Raw genomic sequence first — 21843 nt, 5'->3', positions numbered from 1 at the left:
CGTTGGAACCCGGGAGGTGGAGGTTACAGTGAGCTGAGATCGCACCACTGCACTCCAGCCTGGGCAACACAGCAAGACTCTGTCTCAAAAGAATAAAGATAAAATAAAAGAGAGGAGAGGGAGATTCTGACACAGAAACACAGAGACAGACACACAGGGGTCAAGGCCAGGCGATGACAGTGGCAGAGATGGGAGTGACGAAGCCACAAGCTGAGCAACACCAAGGATTGGCGGCCACCCCCAGAAGCTGGAAGAGGCAGGAAGGATCCTCCCCTGGGGCCTCCAGAGAGGGCACAGCTCTGCAGACACCTGGATTCCAGACTTCTGGCTCACAGGGACTTGCTCAATCTTAGAGGAACCACAGAACAGAAGGCACAGGCGTGGTTCTTCCTTGCTGTCAGTTTCTCGCAGGTCTGCAGAGGCCAGATGCCAAGTTCTCTGACTTACACAGGCCTTGCTTTTGGCTGAGGCTTTGATATCTGTGTCCTGCACCCTGGGATTATCTCCTCCCGGGGAGCATCCTTGGGGCCAATCATACCTGGCACCCTGCCCTTGTAGCCTTCCTGAGTCAGCATAGCTCCTGGTCCACAGGAAGTCCTCCGTAAACAGCCAGAACCACAAACATGTTGAGGTGACGTCCTCGCAAGGCAGCTGAGGGCTGCAGTGATGCCTGTTATCTGCAGTCAGCTTTCCAACACGTAGGAAGGCAATGCAATAATTTAAAAAAAAAAAAGGCCGGGCGCGGTGGCTCAAGCCTGTAATCCCAGCACTTTGGGAGGCCGAGACGGGTGGATCACGAGGTCAGGAGATCGAGACCATCCTGGCTAATACGGTGAAACCCCGTCTCTACTAAAAATACAAAAAACTAGCCGGGTGAGTTGGCGGGCGCCTGTAATCCCAGCTACTCGGGAGGCTGAGGCAGGAGAATGGCGTGAACCCGGGAGGCGGAGCTTGCAGTGAGCTGAGATCCGGCCACTGCACTCCAGCCTGGGCAACGACAGAGCGAGACTCCGTCTCAAAAAAAAAAAAAAAAAAAAAAAAAAAGGGGGGGGGCTGGGCGCGGTGGCTCACGCCTGTAATCCCAGCACTTTGGGAGGCCAAGGCAGGCGGATCACAAGATCAGGAGATGGAGAGCATCCTCGCTAACATGGTGAATCCCCATCTCTACTAAAAAAATACAACAAATTAGCCTGGCGTGGTGGCAGGCGCCTGTAGTCCCAGCTACCAGGCAGGCTGAGGCAGGAGAATGGTGTGAACCCAGCAGTCAGAGCTTGCAGTGAACCGAGATTGCGCCATTGCACTCCAGCCTGGGTGACAGCAAGACTCCGTCTCAAAAAAAAAGGGGTGTCAGCTCTACAAGGCCAGACACTGTGTCTGTTTTGTCCTGTGTTCTCTGTGCCAAGGACACTGTCCAGCATACAGTAGTTACTCAATAAATATTTGTGAATGTTGTCTTAACCTAGAAGTTGGCTTTCCAAAGGGATTTCTTTGCTATGCACAGCATTTTATGTTTTTTCACTAATTTTTATTTAATTTTTTTTTTGAGATGGAGTGTCGCTCTGTTGCCCAAGCTGGAGTGCAGTGGTATGATCTTGGCTCACTGCAACTTCCGCCTCCTGGGTTCAAGCGATGCTCCCGCCTCAGACTTGATGCTGCTGCCTCAGACTCCTGAGTAGCTGGAATTACAGGCACCTGCCACCACACCCAGCTAATTTTAGTATTTTTAGTAGAGATGGGGTTTCACCATGTTGGCCAGGCTGGTCTCAAACTCCTGACCACAGGTGATCCACCTGCCTTGGCCTCCCAAAGTGCTGGAATTACAGGTGTGAGCTACCGTGCCCAGCCATATTTTTTAAATTAATTGCTCACTTTTTTTTTTTTTTTTTTGAGACAGAGTCTTGCTCTGTCACCCAGGCTGGAATGCAGTGGTGTGTGTGATTACAGCTCACTGGATCCTTGAACTCCTGGACTCAAGCTATCAAGCCTCGTGAGCAGCTGGGCCTGCAGGCATGAGCCACCACACCCAGTTGATTTTTTTTTTTTTTTTTTTGAGACAGAGTCTTGCTCTGTTGCCCAGGCTGGAGTGCAGTGACAGGATCTCAACTCACTATAACCTCTGTCTCCCAGACTCAAGAGATTCTTCTGCCTCAGCCACCCAAGTAGCTGAGATTACAGGCTGAGCCACTGCGCCCAGCCAAATTAAAAAAAATTTTTTTTCTGTTGAGACAGGGACTTATTACATTGCCCAGGCTGGTCTTGGAATCTTGAGCTCAAGCAATCATCCTGTCACCCCACAGCCTCCCAAAGTGCCAGGATTACGGTTACGAGCCACCACTCCTGGCAATCGCCCACATTTAAAAAATGAGAGATTGTAAACAGGGCACGGTAGCTCACGCCTGTAATCCCAGCACTTTGGGAGGCCAAGGCAGGTAGATCACCTGTGGTGAGGAGTTCAAGACCAGCCTGGCCAACATGGTGAAACCCCGTCTCTACTAAAAACACAAAAAGTTAGCTGTGTGTGGTGGCAGGTGCCTGTAGTCTCAGCTACTCGGGAGGGTGAAGCAGGAGAATTGCTTGAACCTGGAAGGCAGAGGTTGCAGCTAGCCGTGATCATGCCACTGCACTCCATCCTGGGCGACAAAGTGAGACTCTGTCTCCAAAAAGAAAAGAAAGAGAAAAAATTAGGCGAGGTGTCATGCGTCTGTATCCCAGCTACTAGGGCAGCTGAGGTGGGAGAATCGCTTGAATTTGAGGCTGCAATGAGCATTGAGTATACCACTGCACTCCGCCTGGGTGACAAAGAGAGACTCTGTCTCTAAAAAATAAATAATTTTTAAAAATTTTAAAAAGAAAGAAAGAAAAAAGATCAAAAGCATAAATACATAAAAAAGCTCCCACGGGGGCAGTAAAGATGAGTGAGCTGATTGGATTCTGACTCTATTTAAGAGGGAGAGTCTACAGGACTGTGGATGGATAGGATGATGAGGTGAGAACAATTAATGTGGGGTTCACCTCTCCAGCTGCTCCTCTCAACACCTTGTACTCATCCTTAGGATCATTTTTCTAAATTCCCACATCCAATGCATCTACAAATCCTGTTTGTTTCTTCTTCAGAATTAATCTGGCACCTGCATATTTCTGTTCTCTCTGCTTCTTTCTTTATTTTTTGAGACGGAGTTTCGCTCTTGTTGCCCGGGCTGGAGTGCAATGGCACAATCTCGGCTCACCGCAATCTCTGCCTCCTGGGTTCAAGCGATTCTCCTGCCTCAGTCTCCCAAGTAGCTGGGATGACAGGCATGCCCCAACACACCTGGCTAATTTTGTATTTTTAGTAGAGACAGGGTTTCTCCATGTTGGTCAGGCTGGTCTCAAACCCACGATCTCAGGGGATCGGCCTGCCTCGGCCTCCCAAAGTGCTGGGATTACAGGCGTAAGCCACCGCACCCGTCCTTGTTCTCTCTGCTTCTAACCTTACTCTTCCATTGTCTGTTTCCTTTTTTTTTTTTGAGATGGCGTTTCACTCTTGTCACCCAGGCTGGAGTGGAATGGTGTGTGATCTTGGCTCACTGCAACCTCTGCCCCCAGTGTTCAAGCGATTCTCTGGCCTCAGCCTCCTGAGTAGCTGGGATTACAGGCGCACACCACCACACCCAGCTAATTTTTGTATTTTTAGTAGAGACGGGGGTTTCACCATGTTGGCCAGGCTGGTCTCAAACTTCTGACCTCTGGTGACCCATCCAGCTCGGCCTCCCAAAGTGTTGGGATTACCGGTGTGAGCCACCGCACCCGGCTTCTTTCAGGTCTTTCTTCAGATGTCACCACCTCACATTCTGGCCACCCTTCCTGAAACTGCTCCCCCTATCCATACACCGCCCTTGGCTACCGAATTTTTTTTCTCGTTAGCCTTTTTCACTATCTAATAGGTATTGCGTTTACTTATCCTGTTATTTTCTGTCTCCGTAACAGCACTGTGAGGCGTACGAGGGTAAGGGCTGCAGGCTGTCTTGTCCTCAAGGTCCATGTACTATTTATTACATACGTGAATGAATGAACGACTAATTTTCTTCGTTTCTTAATTCCTCATCTACTTAGGTTTCCAGCTCCCTATGCCCATTGGCCACGCCTCCGGAGTCTGACCGCGCCTAGAAACACTGCGCATGCTCCGTCGCTAGCCAGCCCAGGCTCGGCGCAGAATCGGCAGAAACCATTCTCACTTCTCGTACCGCAGTAGGGGGGGTTGGTGATAATTTTTTCCCGTGAAAGGGCATACGTTGTCCGTCCCGTTCCCCGAGGAATGCACTAGGAATACTGTTCCTGTGCTTGCATGAGCTATGGCACCAGCACCGACTCTAGCTTCCGGGCCTCTCCTCCACGGGAGCCTCTCACTAGGTCTCCCCCGGGGCTGCGTTGGTGCCGTCCAGCACGGTCACGTGGGCGAGAAAATGGCGGCCCCCAGACCGCACTGCGAGCGTCGCGGCAAGTGAAACGGTGGTGGCGGAGGCGTCCGCGGGAACTGGCCGGGCCGACGGGCCCTGAGTCTCCAGAGCTCGGTGAGGCGTCCCGGAGGCGGCGATCACGGTGCGGGGCCCGGGTCTGGCGGACGGTGGCACTGGGAGCGCCTCGTTAGGGAATCCGTTCTCAGGGATTCGTTAGCTGTGGATGGGGCGGGTTAAGGGGTCTCGAGTCCCGGCGATCTCTTTTCTCTGGGATTTTTTACATGAAAGAGTGCCTGCCTCACGTCCTGAAGCTCCTATGTCGTACGGCTGGGTCTCGATGGTCCCCAGTGCCCTGCCAGCTGGCACAGGCCTGGCCTCTGTGGTTTCTGATGATCCCTCTTTAAAGGTGTCACTCTCCAGTGGTGGTCACCTGTGCTTAGGTGGCTACACCGCCCTCGTCAGGCCCAGGCAGCCTTGCTGACGCCACTGTTAACCAGCGAGGGCTGCCGGCATGCCATAGCCTGCCTGTCCTGAGATGAACCATCTCTCCAGGTTCTCAGCATCCTCCAGGTTGTCATCCTCCAGGTTCTCAGCCCTTCTCCCCTCCTTGGCTGTGTTCTTTCATCCTAAATCATTCAACAAAGCGTTGGTGGTTTAGAGCCCGACTCTGGAGCCAGACTTCCTGGATTCCTAACTCTTCACGCTGCTCCCAAGCAAGTTCCCAAGCACAGTCCCAAACTGTGCCTCAGTTTCCTCACCTGTAAAATGGGGACAATCTTAGTAACTACCTCATAGGGTAGTGATGTGGATTGAATAAATTAATGAATGTAAAGAGCATGGAGTGCCTGGCGCATAGCAAATGCTATGTAATTGTCAGCGGCTATTGTCATGGTTATCGTTTTTATTTATCTATTTTGAGACAGGGTCTTGCTCTGTCACTTAGGCTGGAGCGCAATGGCACGATCTCAGCTCACTGCAACGTCCGCCTCTCTGGAGTTCAGGCGATTCTCCTACCTCAGCCTCCCGAGTAACTGGGATTACAGGCACCCACCACCATGCCCAGCTAATTTTTGTATTTTTAGTAGAGATGGGGTTTCACCATGTTGGTCAGCTGGTCTCGAACTCCGGAACTCAGATGATCTGTCCACCTCGGCTTCCCAAAGTGCTGGGATTACAGGTGGAGCCACCGCGCCCAGCCGGTTATTGTTTTTATTGAGTCCCTACTGCGTGCTGGTCATTGCACTAAGTGCTGGGAATACAACAGTGACCAAGATAGACTCAGTCGCAGCCTTCAGAGTTCTATTCTGATGAGGGATAAGATCAACCACAAACAACTAAACCAATAATTTCCAATATGATATCTAGGAGTCTTCGGTGCCATGGAGAAAAATAAAGTTGAGCAAGCGAAAAGAGATGAAAGACAACATTGTCCATTGTGATCAGGGAAGGCTTCCATGAGGAAGTGACATTTGAGACCCAGGAACGTGAGAGGAGCACGGGTGTTCCTGGACCAAACTGAGGGTCGGGCTGCTATTTCTCGTGGTCCAATAACGAGATGCAGATTAACTGGGGAGGAAGAGAGTTTTTATTTCTGTAACCAGTTACAGGGAGAAGGCCTGGAAAATATCGCCAGACCAACTCAAAATGGCAAAGTTTTCCAGAGCTTATATACCCTCTAAGCTATACATCTACATGTAAGTGTGCATTCATTTAAAGACATAAGTGACTAACTTCTTTTAATCTATAAGATCTGAATCCTGAAGATCTTCCTTTGGAACCTCAGTAAATTTACTTAATCTGAATGGGTCTAGGTGCTGGGGTAATCGCCCTTAACTTGTCTCCTGCTAAATCATGGAGGTTTGGGGAGTTCTTCAGACACCCAGTAAAACTTGTTTAATCCTAAATAGGTCCTGTTAAGAATTCCTTCATTATTGGCTGGGAGCGGTGGCTTAAGCCTGTAATTGCAGCACTTTGGGAGGCCAAGATGGGCAGATCCCCTGAGGTCAGAAGTTCGAGACCAGCCTGACCAACATGGAGAAACCCCATCTCTACTAAAAATATAAAGCCATGAATATCGGGTGGGGATTGCTAGGGACATTCTGGGGGTCAGCTGTCCTTCTGGCTGCTGTGTGGAGAGCAGACAGTGGAGGTCATTTCTGATAGGCCTATAGGTGAGAGGCAGTGCAGAGACTGAGGCCCAGAGAGAGAAAGCAACTTATGGAACGCTGCACAGCTAGTAGGGGAGTTGGAGCTGACCTTTCAGCCTAGATGCTCAGGTTGGTCACTGGGTAGGAAGTTGCCCCGCCCAGATCCTAGGAACAAGCCAACGAGCTGGTGAAGGGGGCTTCTAACCTGAGCTCTCATTTTTCTGCTGTAGGTTCTCACACGCCCACGTCCCGAGGTTTAGCCTGAGCAGGGTTGTGGAAGGCCGGGGCCCATCACAGCATGATGGTGACGGAGCAGGAGGTGGATGCCATCGGGCAGACGCTGGTGGACCCCAAGCAGCCCCTGCAGGCCCGCTTCCGGGCGCTGTTCACGCTGCGCGGGCTCGGTGGCCCAGGTGCCATTGCCTGGATCAGCCAGGCCTTCAGTGACGATTCCGCCCTGCTCAAGCATGAGCTGGCCTACTGCCTGGGCCAGATGCAGGATGCCCGCGCCATCCCCGTGCTGGTGGACGTGCTGCAAGACACCCGTCAGGAGCCCATGGTGCGCCATGAGGCAGGTGAGCCCCTGTCTGTGTCCCGGACACCTGCTCCCTCCTGCCTGACCTCTTCATGACCCCGTGTGTCCCCGTTCTCACTCAGGTGATAAATATCAGGGTGGTCAACTGCCCCATAAGGCACCAGATAGTAAATACCTGCAGCTCTGCAGCCAGACAGCGATTCAGTGAAGCCAGTGTTGGTCGTAGGTCGTCTGTCACCAAATGGCTAAGGTTGTGTGCCCAATCTCAAACTGGGTGGGGGGCGGGGGCGGTGGCTGGCTCAGGCCTGTAATCTTAGCACTTTGGGAGGCCCAGGAAGGTGGATCGTTTGAACTCAGGAGTTCAAGACCATCCTGGGCAACATGGCAAAACCCTGTCTCTAGAAAAAATACAAAAATTAGCTGGGCACGGTGGCATGCACCTGTAGTCCCAGCTGCTTGGGAGGCTGAGGAGGGAGAATCGCTTGAGCCCGGGTAGTCAAGGTTGCAGTGAGCCGTGATTGCGCCACTGCATTCCAGCCTGGGCAACAGAGTGAGATCCTGTCTGTAAAAAAACAACAAACTTCATTTGTAAATGCTGAGATTTGAATTTCATATAAATTCCACCCATCAGAAAGTACTATCCCTTTGATTTTTTGTTTTAAACCATTTATTTGTTTTGAGTCAGAGTCTCACTCTGTCACCCAGGCTGGGGTACCGTGGTGCCGTCTTGGTTTCCTGCAACCTCTGCCTCTCGGATTCAGGTGATTCTCCTGCCTTAGCCTCCCAAGTAGCTAGCATTACAGGTGTGTGCCACCATGCCTGGGTGATTTTTGTGTTTTTAGTAGAGATGGGTTTTGTCATGTTGGCCAGGCTGGCCTTGAACTCCTGGCCTCAAGTGATCCACCTGCCTCGGCCTCCCAAAGTGCTGGGATTACAGGCGTGAGCCACCGCGCCCAGCCTTAAACCCTTAAAAGTGTTTTAAAAACCAGTTTTTGCTCATATAAAAACAGGCGATAGATCCCCACTCCAAATGTATGTTAGATTTACTCCACTCATTGGACATACCTTTTTGAGCACCTACTGTATGCCAGGCTCTGTCACGTATGTGAGAGTCAAAACAGTGACAAGACAGATACCAGCCAGGCATTGTGGCTAACGCCTATGGTCCCGGTTACTCAAGAGGCTGAGGCAGAAGGATTACTTGAACCAGGGAGGTTGAGGCTGTAGTGGGCCATGATCGCGCCACTGCACTCCAGCCTGGGCAACAGAGCGAGACCCTGCCTCAAAAAAAAAGGACTGTTCAGGTCAGGTGCGGTGGCTCCCACCTGTAATCCCAGCAATTTGGGAGGCCGAGACGGGCGGATCACGAGGTCAGGAGATCGAGACCATCTTGGCTAACACGGTGAAACCCCGTCTCTACTAAAAATACAAGAAAATTAGCTGGGCGAGGTGGTGGGCGCCTGTAGTCCCAGCTACTCGGGAGGCTGAGGCAGGAGAATGGCGTGAACGGTGGGGGCGGAGCTTGCAGTGAGCCGAGATCCCGCCACTGCACTCCAGCCTGGGGCACAGAGCAAGACTCCGTCTCAAAAAAAAAAAAAAAGGACTGTTCAGGTCAGGTGCGGTAGCTCCCGCCTGTAATCCCAGCAATTTGGGAGGCTGAGGCGGGTGGATCACCTGAGGTCAGGAGTTCAAGACTAGCCTGGACAACATGGTGAAACTCCGTCTCAACTAAAAACGCATAATAATTAGCGGGGCGTGGTGACGGGCACCTGTAATCCCAGCTACTTCGGGAGGCTTGAGGCAGGAGAATCGCTTGAACCTGGGAAGCGGAGTTTGCCCTGAGTGGAGATCACGCCATTGAACTCCAGCCTGGGCGGCAAGGGCAAAGCTCTGTCTAAAAAAAAAAAATGGACTGTTGTAGCAAGGGACCTAGACAGGAAAGGAAGGAAAGAACGCCAGTGAGTCAAGTAGTTGGTGCGTCTGTGTCACTGGGATTGTGTTTCTGTGTTTCTGTAACCACTGAGTTCATTTGCAATTAGCGCGTGGGAGGTGCCTGACACAGAGCGTGTGTTGGCGCACACGGGACGGACTCTTCCCGGCAGAGGGAGCCTTTCAGGCAGGTGCGCAAATGCAAACTGCAACCTTCAGGAAAGGCAAAAGCCACCAGCTCAGCTGCCTCACAGGCAGGGCCCTTGAACTCGATGCTGAAAAAAATCAAACGAACATCTGCACCCAGGGCTCTGCAGGGAGCCGCCGCCAGCCTAGCTCCGACCTGGGCTTGCTACAACTGCACTTGCGCCTGCATCCGAACCCACCCAAGTGCAGCACCAGTGGCCCCAAAGTGGAGTCTCCAGCCGACAGGCCTGGCCTGTTTGGGCATTTTTTGTTTGTTTGTTTTTTGTTTTTGAGACAGGGTCTCACTGTGTCGCCCGTGCTGGAGTACGGTGGTGTGATCATAGCTCACTGCAACCCTGACCGCCTGGGTTCTTGGAACTGTTTGTCAGCTGTGATCCCGAGTTGCAGGGACATACTTGTCTCGCTGTCTCATGGTGCGGGCCGGGATCGGGTCGCGTTTTTGCTCTGAGCGACAGCCGGATGCGGTTCCAGGCAATGCCTAGCTCTGGGGAGGGGATGCTGATTGGTCCAGCGGGGAGCCTGTACCCACTGCTGCTCCAATCAGCCATGGCCAGAGGCGGGGCTTCCCCACAGGGGCAGAGCCGTGGGAGGGGTGTCCTCTGGTCCCACAGGTAGCCGGGCATTTTCCACATATCCATCCCACCGGCGTGAACTCTCTGGCTGCTTCTTCTCAGGGGAGGCCCTGGGGGCCATCGGGGACCCGGAGGTTCTGGAGCTCCTGAAGCAATATTCCTCGGACCCCGTCATCGAGGTAACCAGGCCCCCCCCGCTTGTCTCCCTGCCAGTCTCGGGTCCCTGGGAAGCGCTACCCAGCCCTGCCCCAGCCCTGGCCTGGAGCAGCCTCAAACCCTCCCCATCTCTGGTTGCCAGGGCGACCATTTGGCCAAGGATGCCCCAGGGATGAGGGAGGCGAGGGCGACAACCCGGACAGACACTTGCTGAGCCCTATTTGGCAAAACGGCGACAACCAGCTTTGCTCACCCGCTTCCATCCTGGGCCTTGAGCCCCTGAGCTGCCAAGACCCCTCTGAACCCACCCAGTGCCCTCTACCTCTGATACCTTGCCCTGGCCCACCAGACCTCTTCAGGGGTCTCTGGCTTCCTTCCAACATTTCTTCTTGTTTTTTAAAATAACAGCTTTATTGCCAGGTGCTATGGCTCACGCCTGTAATCCTAGCACTTCAGGAGGCCAAGGCGGGTGGATTACCCAGCCCCGCGTAGCTGGGACTACAGGCGCCCGCCACCTCGCCCGGCTAGTTTTTTGTATTTTTTAGTAGAGACGGGGTTTCACCGTGTTAGCCAGGATGGTCTCAATCTCCTGACCTCATGATCCGCCCGTCTCGGCCTCCCAAAGTGCTGGGATTACAGGCTTGAGCCACCACGCCCGGCTAAGTTTTTTATTTCTAGTAGAGACGGGGTTTCACCATGTTGGCCAGGCTTTTTTTTTCTTTCTTTCTTTTTTTGAGAGAGAGTCTCGCTGCAACGCCCAGGCTGGAGTGCAATGGTGGCACAATCTCCGCTCACTGCAACCTCCGCTTCCTGGGTTCAAGCGAGTCTCCTGCCTCAGCCTCCCCAGTAGCTGGGATTACAGGTGCCCGCCACCACGCCTGACTAATTTTTGTGTTTTCAGTAGAGATGGGGTTTCACCATATTGGCCAGGCTGGTCTTGAACCCCTCACCTCAAATGATCTGCCCACCTTGGCCTCCCAAAGTGTTGGGATTACAGGCGTGAGCCACAATACCTGGCCTATTCTTTTATGTTCAGGTGGATCACCTGAGGTCAGATTACTATTATGTAATACCCATTATAATCGGAGGCTTTGGGAATTGGTTAGTGCCCCTAATAATTGGTGCTCCTGACATGGCATTCCTCTGCATAAATAACATAAGCTTCTGACTCCTTACCCCCTCTCTCCTGCTACTACTCGCATCCGCCATAGTAGAGGCCGGCGCCCAGGACACCTTATCTCTGTAAAGAAAAAAAAATAATGAAACAAATTTTTATTTTATTAGTTTTTTCTTTATAGAGGCGAGGTCCCACTCTGTCACCCAGGCTGGTCTGGAACTCCTGGGCTCAAGCGATCCTCCTGCCTTGGTCTCCCTAACTGCTGGGATTATGGGCATGAGCCACTGCCTCCGGCCCCGTCGTTCCTTTCTGTGGCTGAGTCACGTTCCGTGGTGTAGACGGCTCATGCCGTGTCAGTCCACTCACTGTGGCTGATGCTTGGGTTATCTCTGCTTTTTAGCCATTATGAGTCATTCCACCACGGACATGCGTGTGCATGTGTTTGTGTGGACATGCGTGTTCCTTTCTCCCCTGCCACTCGTCCACATCCCACCCTGACCCTCAGTCTTTCCTCCTCCGGGGCAGCAGCGGGTACGTGTGACCCTCAATTCTGCTGTTCTGTTCCATGCTTAAAGCTCTCACCGTGTGTCATCACCTTTAGAACGAAATCCCAAGCCCTCGCCATGGCCTTACCTAGTCAGGCTGGGCCCTGCGTGTCCCCTTGGCCCTCACCCCTCCCGCAGGGTCCTGCCTCAGGGCCTTTGCACCTGCTTCCCCATCCCCGGGTCTCCACCTGACTCCCTCCCTAAGCTGGTTGAGGTCTCTGCCTCCACATCACCTCCTCCCTGAGGCCCTCCCCAGCCGTCCAGCTGTCCCCATCACTCACAAGTCAGCCACCCCCGCTGGCTTACCTCCTGCCTGGAAGGATCGGTTAGTTAACCTGCCAGTGGCTCTCTCCCCTGCTAAGCTGCCATCCCGGGGGGATGGGGAAGGGCCCCCGTGGCCCCCCAGGACCAACTGCTGTCTGTGTACTCCCTCCCCGCAGGTGGCCGAGACCTGCCAGCTGGCTGTGCGCAGGCTGGAGTGGCTGCAGCAGCACGGCGGGGAGCCGACGGCAGGACCCTACCTCTCCGTGGACCCTGCCCCGCCGGCTGAGGAGCGTGACGTGGGGCGCCTGCGGGAGGCGCTGCTGGACGAGTCCCGGCCACTCTTCGAGCGATACCGCGCCATGTTCGCCCTGCGCAACGCGGGAGGCGAGGAGGCCGCCCTGGCGCTGGCCGAGGGTGAGGAGGGGCTCCTCGGGTGGGGTCCTGGGCAGTGCCTCGCTGTGAGGTTCAGTGATGGCATCTGTGCAGTGGGACCGCTGCCTGCCCCAGGGAACGGCATACCGGGCCTGGCCCCAAGCATTTCCCATGGGGCCTGTTAAGAACCCGTGCGAGCGTCCCTGGGTCCCCACAGCTCCCAGCTCTTCCCGCCCCCATAGCTGCGGTCAGTTCCCCTGGACAGCCCTAATCACTGGGGCTGGGGGAGGGGCGTCCTCAAGATAGAGCACTCCGGGTTGGGCATGGTAGCTCACGCCTGTCGTCCCAGCACTTTGGGAGGCCGAGGTGGGAAGATCGCCAGGACTTTGGGACCTGCCTGGGCAACATAGCAAGACCCCATGTCTTAAGAAAAGACAGAGCTCCCCTTCCCACGTCTCCTGGCCCCAGCGAGTGCCCCTCTCCCCTGCAGGCCTGCACTGTGGGAGCTCCCTCTTCCGCCACGAGGTCGGCTACGTCCTGGGACAGCTGCAGCATGAGGCGGCGGTGCCCCAGTTGGCAGCTGCCCTGGCCCGGTGCGCCGAGAACCCCATGGTGCGGCACGAGTGCGCGGAGGCCCTGGGCGCCATCGCCCGGCCCGCCTGCCTGGCCGCGCTGCAGGCTCACGCGGACGACCCAGAGCGCGTGGTGCGTGAGAGCTGCGAGGTGGCTCTGGACATGTATGAGCACGAGACCGGGCGAGCCTTCCAGTACGCGGACGGCCTGGAGCAGCTACACGGGGCCCCCTCCTAGGGCCCCGCCCTCACCTGGGGCTCCCTGAGGACTCTTGAGGGCCGCTCCTCCCCCGCAGGGCTTTGGCGTCTAAACTGGGTGTGTGTGTGAATCGGTGTCATCGCTTGTGTCTTGCTGGGTGCACGGTTGCTGTCCTCCTTCTCTGGGACCCAGGAGCTGCCTTTGTGCTGTGACTCCCCCAGTCCACTGGCAGCTCCCCGGGGCCTAGCGCAGGGCTGTAGGGTGGAAGTTTCCAGGTTCAGGGGTGGGACTCGGCGGGAGGCGCTGGGATGCCCGGCTCAGGACAGGGGAGGATTGCCAGGGAAGCCAGGGGCAGAGCTGGGGCTCTTGGAGGAGGCTGGCATTATGGTGGCTTCAGTTTCACTAGGAATGAGGCCCAGGGTCTGGGGGCCTCTGACTCCCCCACCCCCAGGCCTGGGCAGGGATGGGGTGGTGGTCCCTGAGTGGGTCAGGTGGGGCACAGGGGCCAGGGAGGGACAAGCAGACCCCACAGCGCTGCCCAGATGGAATATTAAATTATTTTTGCCAAACGTTGACTCCTGAGTGTGTTGGGTGAGGGGAGCGTGGGAGGGAGGGAGAGGTGGGGGCTTTCAGGAAACGTTGCCCAAGAGCGTGTGCCCAGCCAGCTCCCTCCAAGGGGGCTCTGGGGAAACCGCCCTCCAGCCTGGCCCTTCCCGGACCCCCACCTTCTCCCAGCTCCTCCGTGTGTGGCCAGGGACAGCCCACTTACCTCTCTGTAAAATGGGCATAGCCGTAGAATCACAGGTGCACAGCTCCTGGTCTGCAGCCAGAGAAGCCAAAACCAGAAGACAGGCGGCCAAACGCAACCGGAACCGACTGTCCACTGAGCAGTGTTCTCCACCGGAGCGCTCCATCCTGCCCCCGGGGCGTCGGCTTCACTTGTCATGGGGTGGGGGGGCGGTGTGCAGCTGGCGTCTAGTCAGAGTCGGGGGAGGCCAGGGATGCTGGAAGACACCCTCCAGCACTCAGTCTCCACAACAGAGAATGATCCGGCCCCAAATGAGTGCAGAGGTTGAGACACCTGCCTGAAAGTCACATGTTTGATTATAGGTTTTTAATTTTAATTTATTTTATTATTATTTTTGTTGAGATGGGATTTCACTCTTGTTACCCAGGATGGAGTGCGATGGCGTGATCTCGGCTCATTGCAACCTCCACCTGCCAGGCTCAAGCATTTCTTCTGCCTCAGCCTAACAAGTAACTGGGATTATAGGCAGGCACCATCACACCCACCTAAATTTTTTTTGTTTGTATTTTTTTTTTTTTTTTTTTTTTTTGAGATGGAGTCTCGCTCTGTCACCAGGCTGGAGTGCAGTGGCACGATCTCGGCTCACTGCAAGCTTCGCCTCCTGGGTTCACACCATTCTCCTGCCTCAGCCTCCTGAGTAGCTGGGACTACAGGTGCACACTGCCACGCCCAGCTAATTTTTTGTATTTTTAGTAGACACGGGTTTCATCATGTTAGCCAGGATGGTCTCAATCTCCTGACCTCATGATCCGCCTGCCTCAGCCTCCCAAAGTGCTGGGATTACAGGTGTGAGCCACCACACCTGGCCTGTTTGTATTTTTACTAGAGACGGGGTTTCACCATGTTGGACAGGTTGGTCTCAAATTCCTGACTTCAGGTGATCCACCCGCCTTGGCCTCCCAAAGTTCTGGGATTACAGGCGTGAGCCACCACGCCCAGCCTTTTTTGTTTTTTCCCTCCCCTGGAGATGGAGTCTTGCTCTGTTGCCCAGGCTGGAGTGCACTGGCGCGATCTCAGCTCTCTGCAACCTCTGCCTCCCAGGTTCAAGCAACTCTCCTGCCTCAGCCTCCCAAGTAGCTGGGATTACAGGCATGGGCCACCATGCATGCCCGGCTAATTTTTGTATTCTTAGTAGAGATGAGGTTTCACCATGTTGGCCAGGCTGGTCTTGAACTCTTGACCTTGTGATCCACCCACCTTGGCCTCCCAAAGTGCTGGAATTACAGGCGTGAGCCACTGTGCTTGGCCCGTCTTTTTTTTTTTTTTTTTTTTTTAATGGAGAGGGTCTCACTCTGTCTCCCAGGCTGTAGTGCAGTGGTGGATCACTGCAGCTCACTGTAGCCTCGACCTTCTGGGCTCAAACGATCCTCCTATCTTGGCCTCCCAAGCAGTTGGGACCTCAGGTTTGCCCTACTATGCCTAACTAATTTTTGTATTTTTTGTAGAGACGGGGTCTCAATATGTTTTGTTTTGTTCTGTTTTTTTTTTTTTTTTTTTTTTAAATTTTTTTTTTTTTGAGGCAGAGTTTTGCTCTGTTTTCCAGGCTGGAGTGCAGTGGCATGATCTCGGCTCACTCACTGCAAGCTCTGCCTCCCGGGTTCACGCCATTCTCCTGCATCAGCCTCCCAAGTAGCTGGGACCACAGGCGCCTGCCACCACGCCTGGCTAATTTTTTGTATTTTTAGTAGAGACGAGATTTCACCGTGTTAGCCACGATGGTCTCGACCTCCTGACCTCATGATCCACCCGCCTCGGCCTCCCAAAGTGCTGGGATTACAGGTGTGAGCCACCACGCCCGGCCTGTTTTGTTCTGTTTTGAGACAGGGTCTCACTCTGTTGCCTAGGCTGGAGTGCGGTGGTACAATCTCAGCTCATTACACCCTCTGCCTCTCAGGTTTAAGCGATTCTCCTGCCTCAGCCTCCTGAGTAGCTGGGATTACAGGCATGTGCCACCACGCCTGGCTAATTTTTATATTTTTAGTAGAGACAGGGTTTTACCATGTTGGCCAGGCTGGTCTTGAACTCCTGGCCTCAAATGATCTGTCCTCCTCAGCCTCCCATAAGTGCTGGGATTGCAGACATGAGCCACGTGCCTGGCCATCTTGTTTATGTTTTAGAGACAGAGTGTTGCTCTGTTGCCCAGGCTGGAGTGCAGTGGCTTGATCTAAGCTCACTGCAACTTCTGCCTCCGAGGCTCAAGTGATCCTCCCACTTCAGCCTCCTGAGCAGCCAGCATCCATTCTACTGCAGTTCCGTGAGGTTCTCTCTCTTGCCATCTGTCCTCTCTGTCACTTTCTTGTTGGCCTCCAACCTCCCTCATCCTCACTCAGCTGATGACCTTGCTTTTGGCTTCGGTGAGAAAATCAAACAGACGTTCCGTGCACCCCCACCAACAGCTGTGCCCACCTGCCTGCCCCCGTGCCGGGCACGCTGCCTCCCCTCCTGCCCGCTAATGCTGGCTGGTGAACTGTTGGTTCTGCTAGCCAAGACTTACTTAAGATCCTTATGGCTGTACAACAAATTCCTCCAAACTTAGCAACTTCAAACAGCTGGACTTGGGTCAAATCGTGTCCCCCCAAAAGACTTGCCAAGGTGGTAACCCCTGGTACCCATGAGTGTGACGTGATTTGGAAATAGAGTCTTTGCAGATGTTCTTAAAGATCTCAGCATGACATCATCTTGGATTTAAAGTAGACCCTAAATCCAATGACCAGTGTCCTTATAGAGACAGAGAAGTAGACCTGAGCGCGGTGGCACATACCTACAGTCCCAGCTACTCTAGAGGCCAAGGCAGGATCTCTTATGCCCAGGAGTTCAAGACCAGCATGGGCACCATAGTGAGACCCCCATATCCTAAACAACAACAACAACAACAAGACAAGGCCAGAGGCGGTGGCTCACACCTGTAACCCCAGCACTTTGGGAGGCCAAGGCAGGTGGATCACCTGAGGTCAGGAGTTCGAGACCAGCCTGGCCAACATGGTGAAACCCCATCTCTACTAAAAATACAAAAATTAGCTGGGCTTGGTGGTGCACGCCTCTAATCCCAACTACTCAGGAGGCCGAGGCAGGAGAATCACTTGAACCCAAGAGGCAGAGGTTGCAGTGAGCCGAAATTGTGCACCATTGCACTCCAGCCTGGGCAACAAGAGCAAGACTCCATCTTAAAAAAAAAAAAAAAGACAAGAAAACCCCCAGAGATAGAGGAAAGAAGATAGATACCTTTCCTGTGGGTCAGGAGTCTGGGAGCAGCTTCTCTGGATGTTTCTGGCTTTGCGTGTTTCATGAGGTTGCAGTCAAGCTGTCGGCCAGGGCTGCCTCATCTGAAGGCTTGACTGGGAGCAAAGGAGCCACTTCCAAGGTAGTGCCTTCCCATGTGACATTGGCTGCCTGAGCTACCTCTTTTGCTCACCAACTCCTGGTCCTTCTCATCAACTCACAGCTGTCACTTCAGCCATTCCCCCTTTCCTCTCCTGCCTCGTTGGTTTCCTCTCTTTACGCATCAGCACAGACCAGCTGTAATTTTTTAAAACAACAAGAAAAAGCTGCGCACAGTGGCTCACACCTGTAATCCCGGCGTTTTGTGAGGCTGATCTACCTCACTTGAGTTAGATCACTTGAGGTCGGGAGTTAAGAGACCAGCCTGTCCAACATGGTGAAATCCTGTCTCTGCTAAAAATACAGACATTACCTGGGCATGGTGGCACACGCTTGTAGTCCCAGCTACCTGGAAGGCTGAGGCATGAGAATTGCTTAAACCTGGGAAGTGGAGTTTGCAATGAGCTGAGATCGCCCCATTGCACTCCAGCCTGGGCAACAGAGGGAGACTGAGTCTTAACAACAACAACAATAAAAAACCCTGGAAAGTAGTCCCAGCTACTTGGGAGGCTGAGGCAGGAGAACTGCTTGAAGCTGGGAGGTGGAGGTTGCAGTGAGCAGAGATCATACCACTGCACTCCAGCCTGGGTGACACTACCAGACTCTGTCTCAAAAACAAACAAACAAGGCCGGGTGCAGTGGCTCAAGCCTGTAATCCCAGCACTTTGGGAGGCCGAGACGGGTGGATCACGAGGTCAGGAGATCGAGACCATCCTGGCTAACCCGGTGAAACCCCATCTCTACTAAAAAATACAAAAAAACTAGCCGGGCGAGGGGGCGGGCGCCTGTAGTCCCAGCTACTCGGGAGGCTGAGGCAGGAGAATGGTGTAAACCTGGGAGGCGGAGCTTGCAGTGAGCTGAGATCCGGCCACTTTACTCCAGCCTGGGCGGCAGAGCGAGACTCCGTCTCAAAGAAAAAAAGCAAACAAACAAAACTCAAATATAATAAAAAGCCGCCCCCTTTTTTGTAGAGACAAGATCTAGCTCTGTCACCCAGGCTGGAGTACAGTGGCACAATCTTAGCTCACTGCAGCCTCCAACTCCTGGGCTTAAGCAATCTTCCTGCCTCAGCTTCCCAAGTCCCTGGGACTACAGACATGAGCCACTGTGCCTGGCAAGGGTCACACTTTTTTTGTTTTGTTTTGTTTTGTTTTTGAGATGGAGTCTCGCTCTGTCACTCAGGCTGGAGTGCAGTGGCGCGATCTCGGCTCACTGCAACCTCCGCCTCCTGGGTTCAAGCAATTCTCCTGCCTCAGCCTCCCGAGTAGCTGGGATTATAAGCGCGTGCCACCACGCTTGGATAATTTTTGTATTTTTAGTAGAGATGGGGTTTCATCACGTTGGTCAGGCTGGTCTTGAACTCCTGACCTCATGATCAGCTTTCCTCGGCCTCCCAAAGTGCTGGGATTACAGATGTGAGCCACCGTGCCCGGGAATGCTCACACAGTTCTCCACATCGTTGCATCTCCTCCTCTCAAAACCCCAGGAGACTTTACCCACCCCATTGTAGAGAGAAGCCAGGGAACCCCGGAGAGCCAAGGTCATGCTGTGATGGACAGAGCTGGGATTTGAACCCAGGTCTTCCTCACCACCACCTCATACTGCCTTGTCCTGGCTCCCTGGCCCCTGGCTGCTTGAAATTCCCTGTGTTTCTCCCCAGGTTTGTCCTCTGCAGTGTTCCTAACTCAGGAAATGGCAACACCATCATTGCAGGCATTTAGTCTAAAAACACAGGTTTGGCTAATGAAAAATCTATCCCAAGGCTGGGTGCGGTGGCCCATGCCTATAATCCCAGCACTTTGTGAGGCTGAGGCAGGAGGATCACTGGAGCCCAGGAGATAAAGGGCAGCCTGGGCAACATAGTGAGACCCTGTTTCTATTTAAAAAAAAAAATACAGAAAATTAGGTAGGTGTGGTGGCACAGACCTGTAGTCCCAGCTACTCGGGAGGCTGAGGTAGGAGGATCGCTTGAGCGTGGGCAGTCAAGGCTGCAGTGAGCCAAGATTCCACCGCTGCACTCCAGCCTGGGTGACAGAGCAAGGCCCTATCTCAAAAAAAAAACAAAAAACCAAAAAAGGTCCATCTCAAATCTGCCCACTCTCCTTCCACTAGGTCGAGCTCAGTCCCCTCCTGGCTTCCCCTCCGGCCCCCACAGTCTGTTTCCCCCAAATAAACCACCAGGGGGCACCTGTGAGCACCTGTGTCAGGACCCGTCCCTCCTCTGCCCACAGCCCTCCATGGCTCTCACCTCCCTCAGGGTCTAGGCCCAAGTCTTCCTCACAGTCTACACAGCCCTGCAGGACCTGCGCTCACAGCTCCCCATCCTCCCCTCCCCCCCACTCCTCCAGCTCGCTCTGCTCCAGCCACACTGGCCTCCTCACTGTTCCTCCAACATGCCAGGCACAGTCCTGCCCCAGGGCCTTTGCAGGGGCTGTGCCCTCTGCTTGGAACTCTCTTTCCCCAGGTTCTCCCATGGCTGGTTCCTTTTTCCCTCCAGGTCTTTGCTCAAATGTCACCTCCTCAGTGATGCCTTGGCAGCCCAATTTTTTTTTTTTTTTTTTTTTTTTTAGATAGTCTCACTCTGTCACCCAGGCTGGAGTGCAGTGGTGCAATCACAGCTCACTGCAGCCTTGAACTCCTGGGCTCAAGCAATCCTCCCGCCTCAGCCTCCTAAGTAGCTAGGACTACAGGCACGAACCACGCCTGGCTAGTTTTTAAAGTTTTTGTAGAGATGTGGTCTTGCTATGTTGCCCAGGGTGGTTTTGAACTCCTGGCTCAAGTGATCCTCTAGCCTCAGCCTCCCAAAGTGTTGGGACTACAGGAGTGAGCCACTGCACCCAGCCACACCTCCCTTTCTAACCTAATATGTCATTTACTCTAAGATTACATTTCTTTATTAGCATCCATCTCCTTCCCTGGAATGTCAGGTTTTAGTCTTTCTTTTTTTATTTTTTCCTTTTTTTTTTTTTTTTTTGATACGGAGTTTCGCTGTGTTGCCCAGGTTGGAATGCAGTGGGATGATCTCGGCTCACTGCAACCTCCACCTCCCAGGTTCAAGCTATTCTCCTGCCTCAGCCTCCTGAGTAGCTGGGACTACAGGTCCCGCCACCACACCCAGCTAGTTTTTGTATTTTTAGTAGAGATAGGGTTTCACCATGTTGGCCGGGCTGGTCTCGACCTCCTGTCTCAAGTGATCCGCCCACCTCAGCCTCCCACAGTGCTGGGATTACAGGCGTGAACCACCGCGCCCGGCCTAGTCTTTCTTACTCATAGCTGTGTTCCAGCACCTAAGAGAGTGCCCAGCCTTAGTCACTGCTCAATACACATTCGATGAATGAATGAAGAGCCAGGCACAGTGGTGAGGACTTGTAGTTCCTGCTACTAGGGAGACTGAGGCAGGAGGATCGCTTGAGCCCGGGAGGTCGAGGGTGCAGTGAGCTATGATCGGGTCACTGCACTCCAGCACTCAGGGCGACAGAGCAAGACCCTGTCTCAAAAATAATAATAAAAGTAGCTAGGTGTGGTGGCGGTCACCTGTAATCCCAGCTACTCTGGAGGCTGAGGTGGGAGGATCACTTGCACCCGGGAGGCGGAGGTTGCAGCGAGCTGAGATCTCGCCTTTGCACCCTAGCCTGAGCGACAAGAGTGAAATTCTGTCTTGAAAAAAATTAAATAAAATGATAAGAATTAAAAAGACAAATGAATGAAGAGAGTGAGCCGGCGGGGAGGAAATCTGTTCAGGGCATTCCTGGGAGAAGGAAGCGCCGGTGCGGAGGCCCCGAGATGGGGATGGCTGGGCAGAGTAGTGGCTGGAGCTGAGCAGGTGGGTTGCCGGTGGGCGGAAGTGATTTGCAATATGATTAACCCAGGCAGATGGTGGCCGCGGGGCAGCCGCCCAATCCTCTTAGCTCAAAGCCCCTTAATACTTCCGCTGCGTGGGTCACCTCTGGGACTCCCCTGTGCCGGGTGGACACCATGCCGGGGCTGGCGGCCGAGGGGGAGGCCGAGGGCTGGAGCCCGTCCCCGCCACTGTACGAGGAGTACCGGCCGCCGCCCCTGGACACCATCCGCCTGCCCAGGTACGTGCTCTACCTGCTCCTGGCCGCACTGGTGGTGGTGGCCGTCGCCTACGCCATCGTCGGGCACCTCATCAAAGACCTTGCCCACGACCTGGCCGGTGAGCTGCCCCCACCGAAACCTAGCCTGGGCTGCTGCTGGACCACCCTGGGTGGGTGGTCAGGGGATCCAAGGGCTTCTCCTAGCTGGGGAGGGGACAGAGGAGGGTGGCTGGGGCCGGGGAGTTGCCTCACGAGCCCCCTTGCTGCAGACTGCATGTTTGGTCCGAAGCCAGACCAGGAGGCCGCACCCCGGGAGCTGCGCCCCAGCCTGACCGGAGAGGACTTGGAGGGGCTGGACCTGCAGCTGGCCCTGGCCTGGCAGGGCGAGGAGGACGCCGGCGGGGGTGGCGGGGCAGCCCCCTCTGAACCCCCGCCTCCCCCGGAGCCCCGCCGCCCCTCGATTGCCTTCAAGGATCCCCCATCCGGAAGCTCCTTCTGGAAGCTGTTGTGAACGTGAATCCTGAATCCGGGTTCTGGACGCTTTGGCA

The 21843-nt window shown here is 54.2% G+C and overlaps 1 protein-coding gene across 2 annotated transcripts; it reads left to right on the top strand.

Moving 5' to 3' along the window:
• The first annotated feature begins 4066 nt into the window (after positions 1-4066).
• DOHH (deoxyhypusine hydroxylase) lies at positions 4067-13620 on the top strand. Of its 2 annotated transcripts, none has more exons than XM_025367367.1 (5): positions 4067-4550; positions 6814-7158; positions 9929-10005; positions 12085-12322; positions 12771-13620. In XM_025367367.1, exons 2-5 carry the CDS (start codon positions 6882-6884, stop codon positions 13088-13090), a joined length of 912 nt encoding a protein of 303 aa, XP_025223152.1. In that variant the 5' UTR covers positions 4067-4550; positions 6814-6881; the 3' UTR covers positions 13091-13620. The 2 variants fall into 2 exon arrangements, with proteins under 2 accessions (XP_025223152.1, XP_025223153.1); XM_025367368.1 differs by having other exon boundaries at positions 4067-4578.
• The last annotated feature ends 8223 nt before the right edge of the window (positions 13621-21843 follow it).

This window comes from Theropithecus gelada, chromosome 19 (genome assembly GCF_003255815.1).
Source record: "Theropithecus gelada isolate Dixy chromosome 19, Tgel_1.0, whole genome shotgun sequence".
Lineage (NCBI taxonomy): Eukaryota > Metazoa > Chordata > Mammalia > Primates > Cercopithecidae > Theropithecus > Theropithecus gelada.
Note: the sequence above shows the minus strand (reverse complement) of the source record. Positions and strands in the feature narration are given on the sequence as shown.

What these genes read in the sequence shown, in the direction of transcription:
- DOHH (XM_025367367.1), top strand. Translation starts at nt 6,882, where the DNA reads ATGATGGTGACGGAGCAGGAGGTGGATGCCATCGGGCAGACGCTGGTG. An exon ending in CCTCGGACCCCGTCATCGAG is followed by an intron (nt 10,006 to 12,084) that starts GTAACCAGGCCC and finishes CCCTCCCCGCAG; the next exon opens with GTGGCCGAGACCTGCCAGCT. An exon ending in CGCCCTGGCGCTGGCCGAGG is followed by an intron (nt 12,323 to 12,770) that starts GTGAGGAGGGGC and finishes TCTCCCCTGCAG; the next exon opens with GCCTGCACTGTGGGAGCTCC.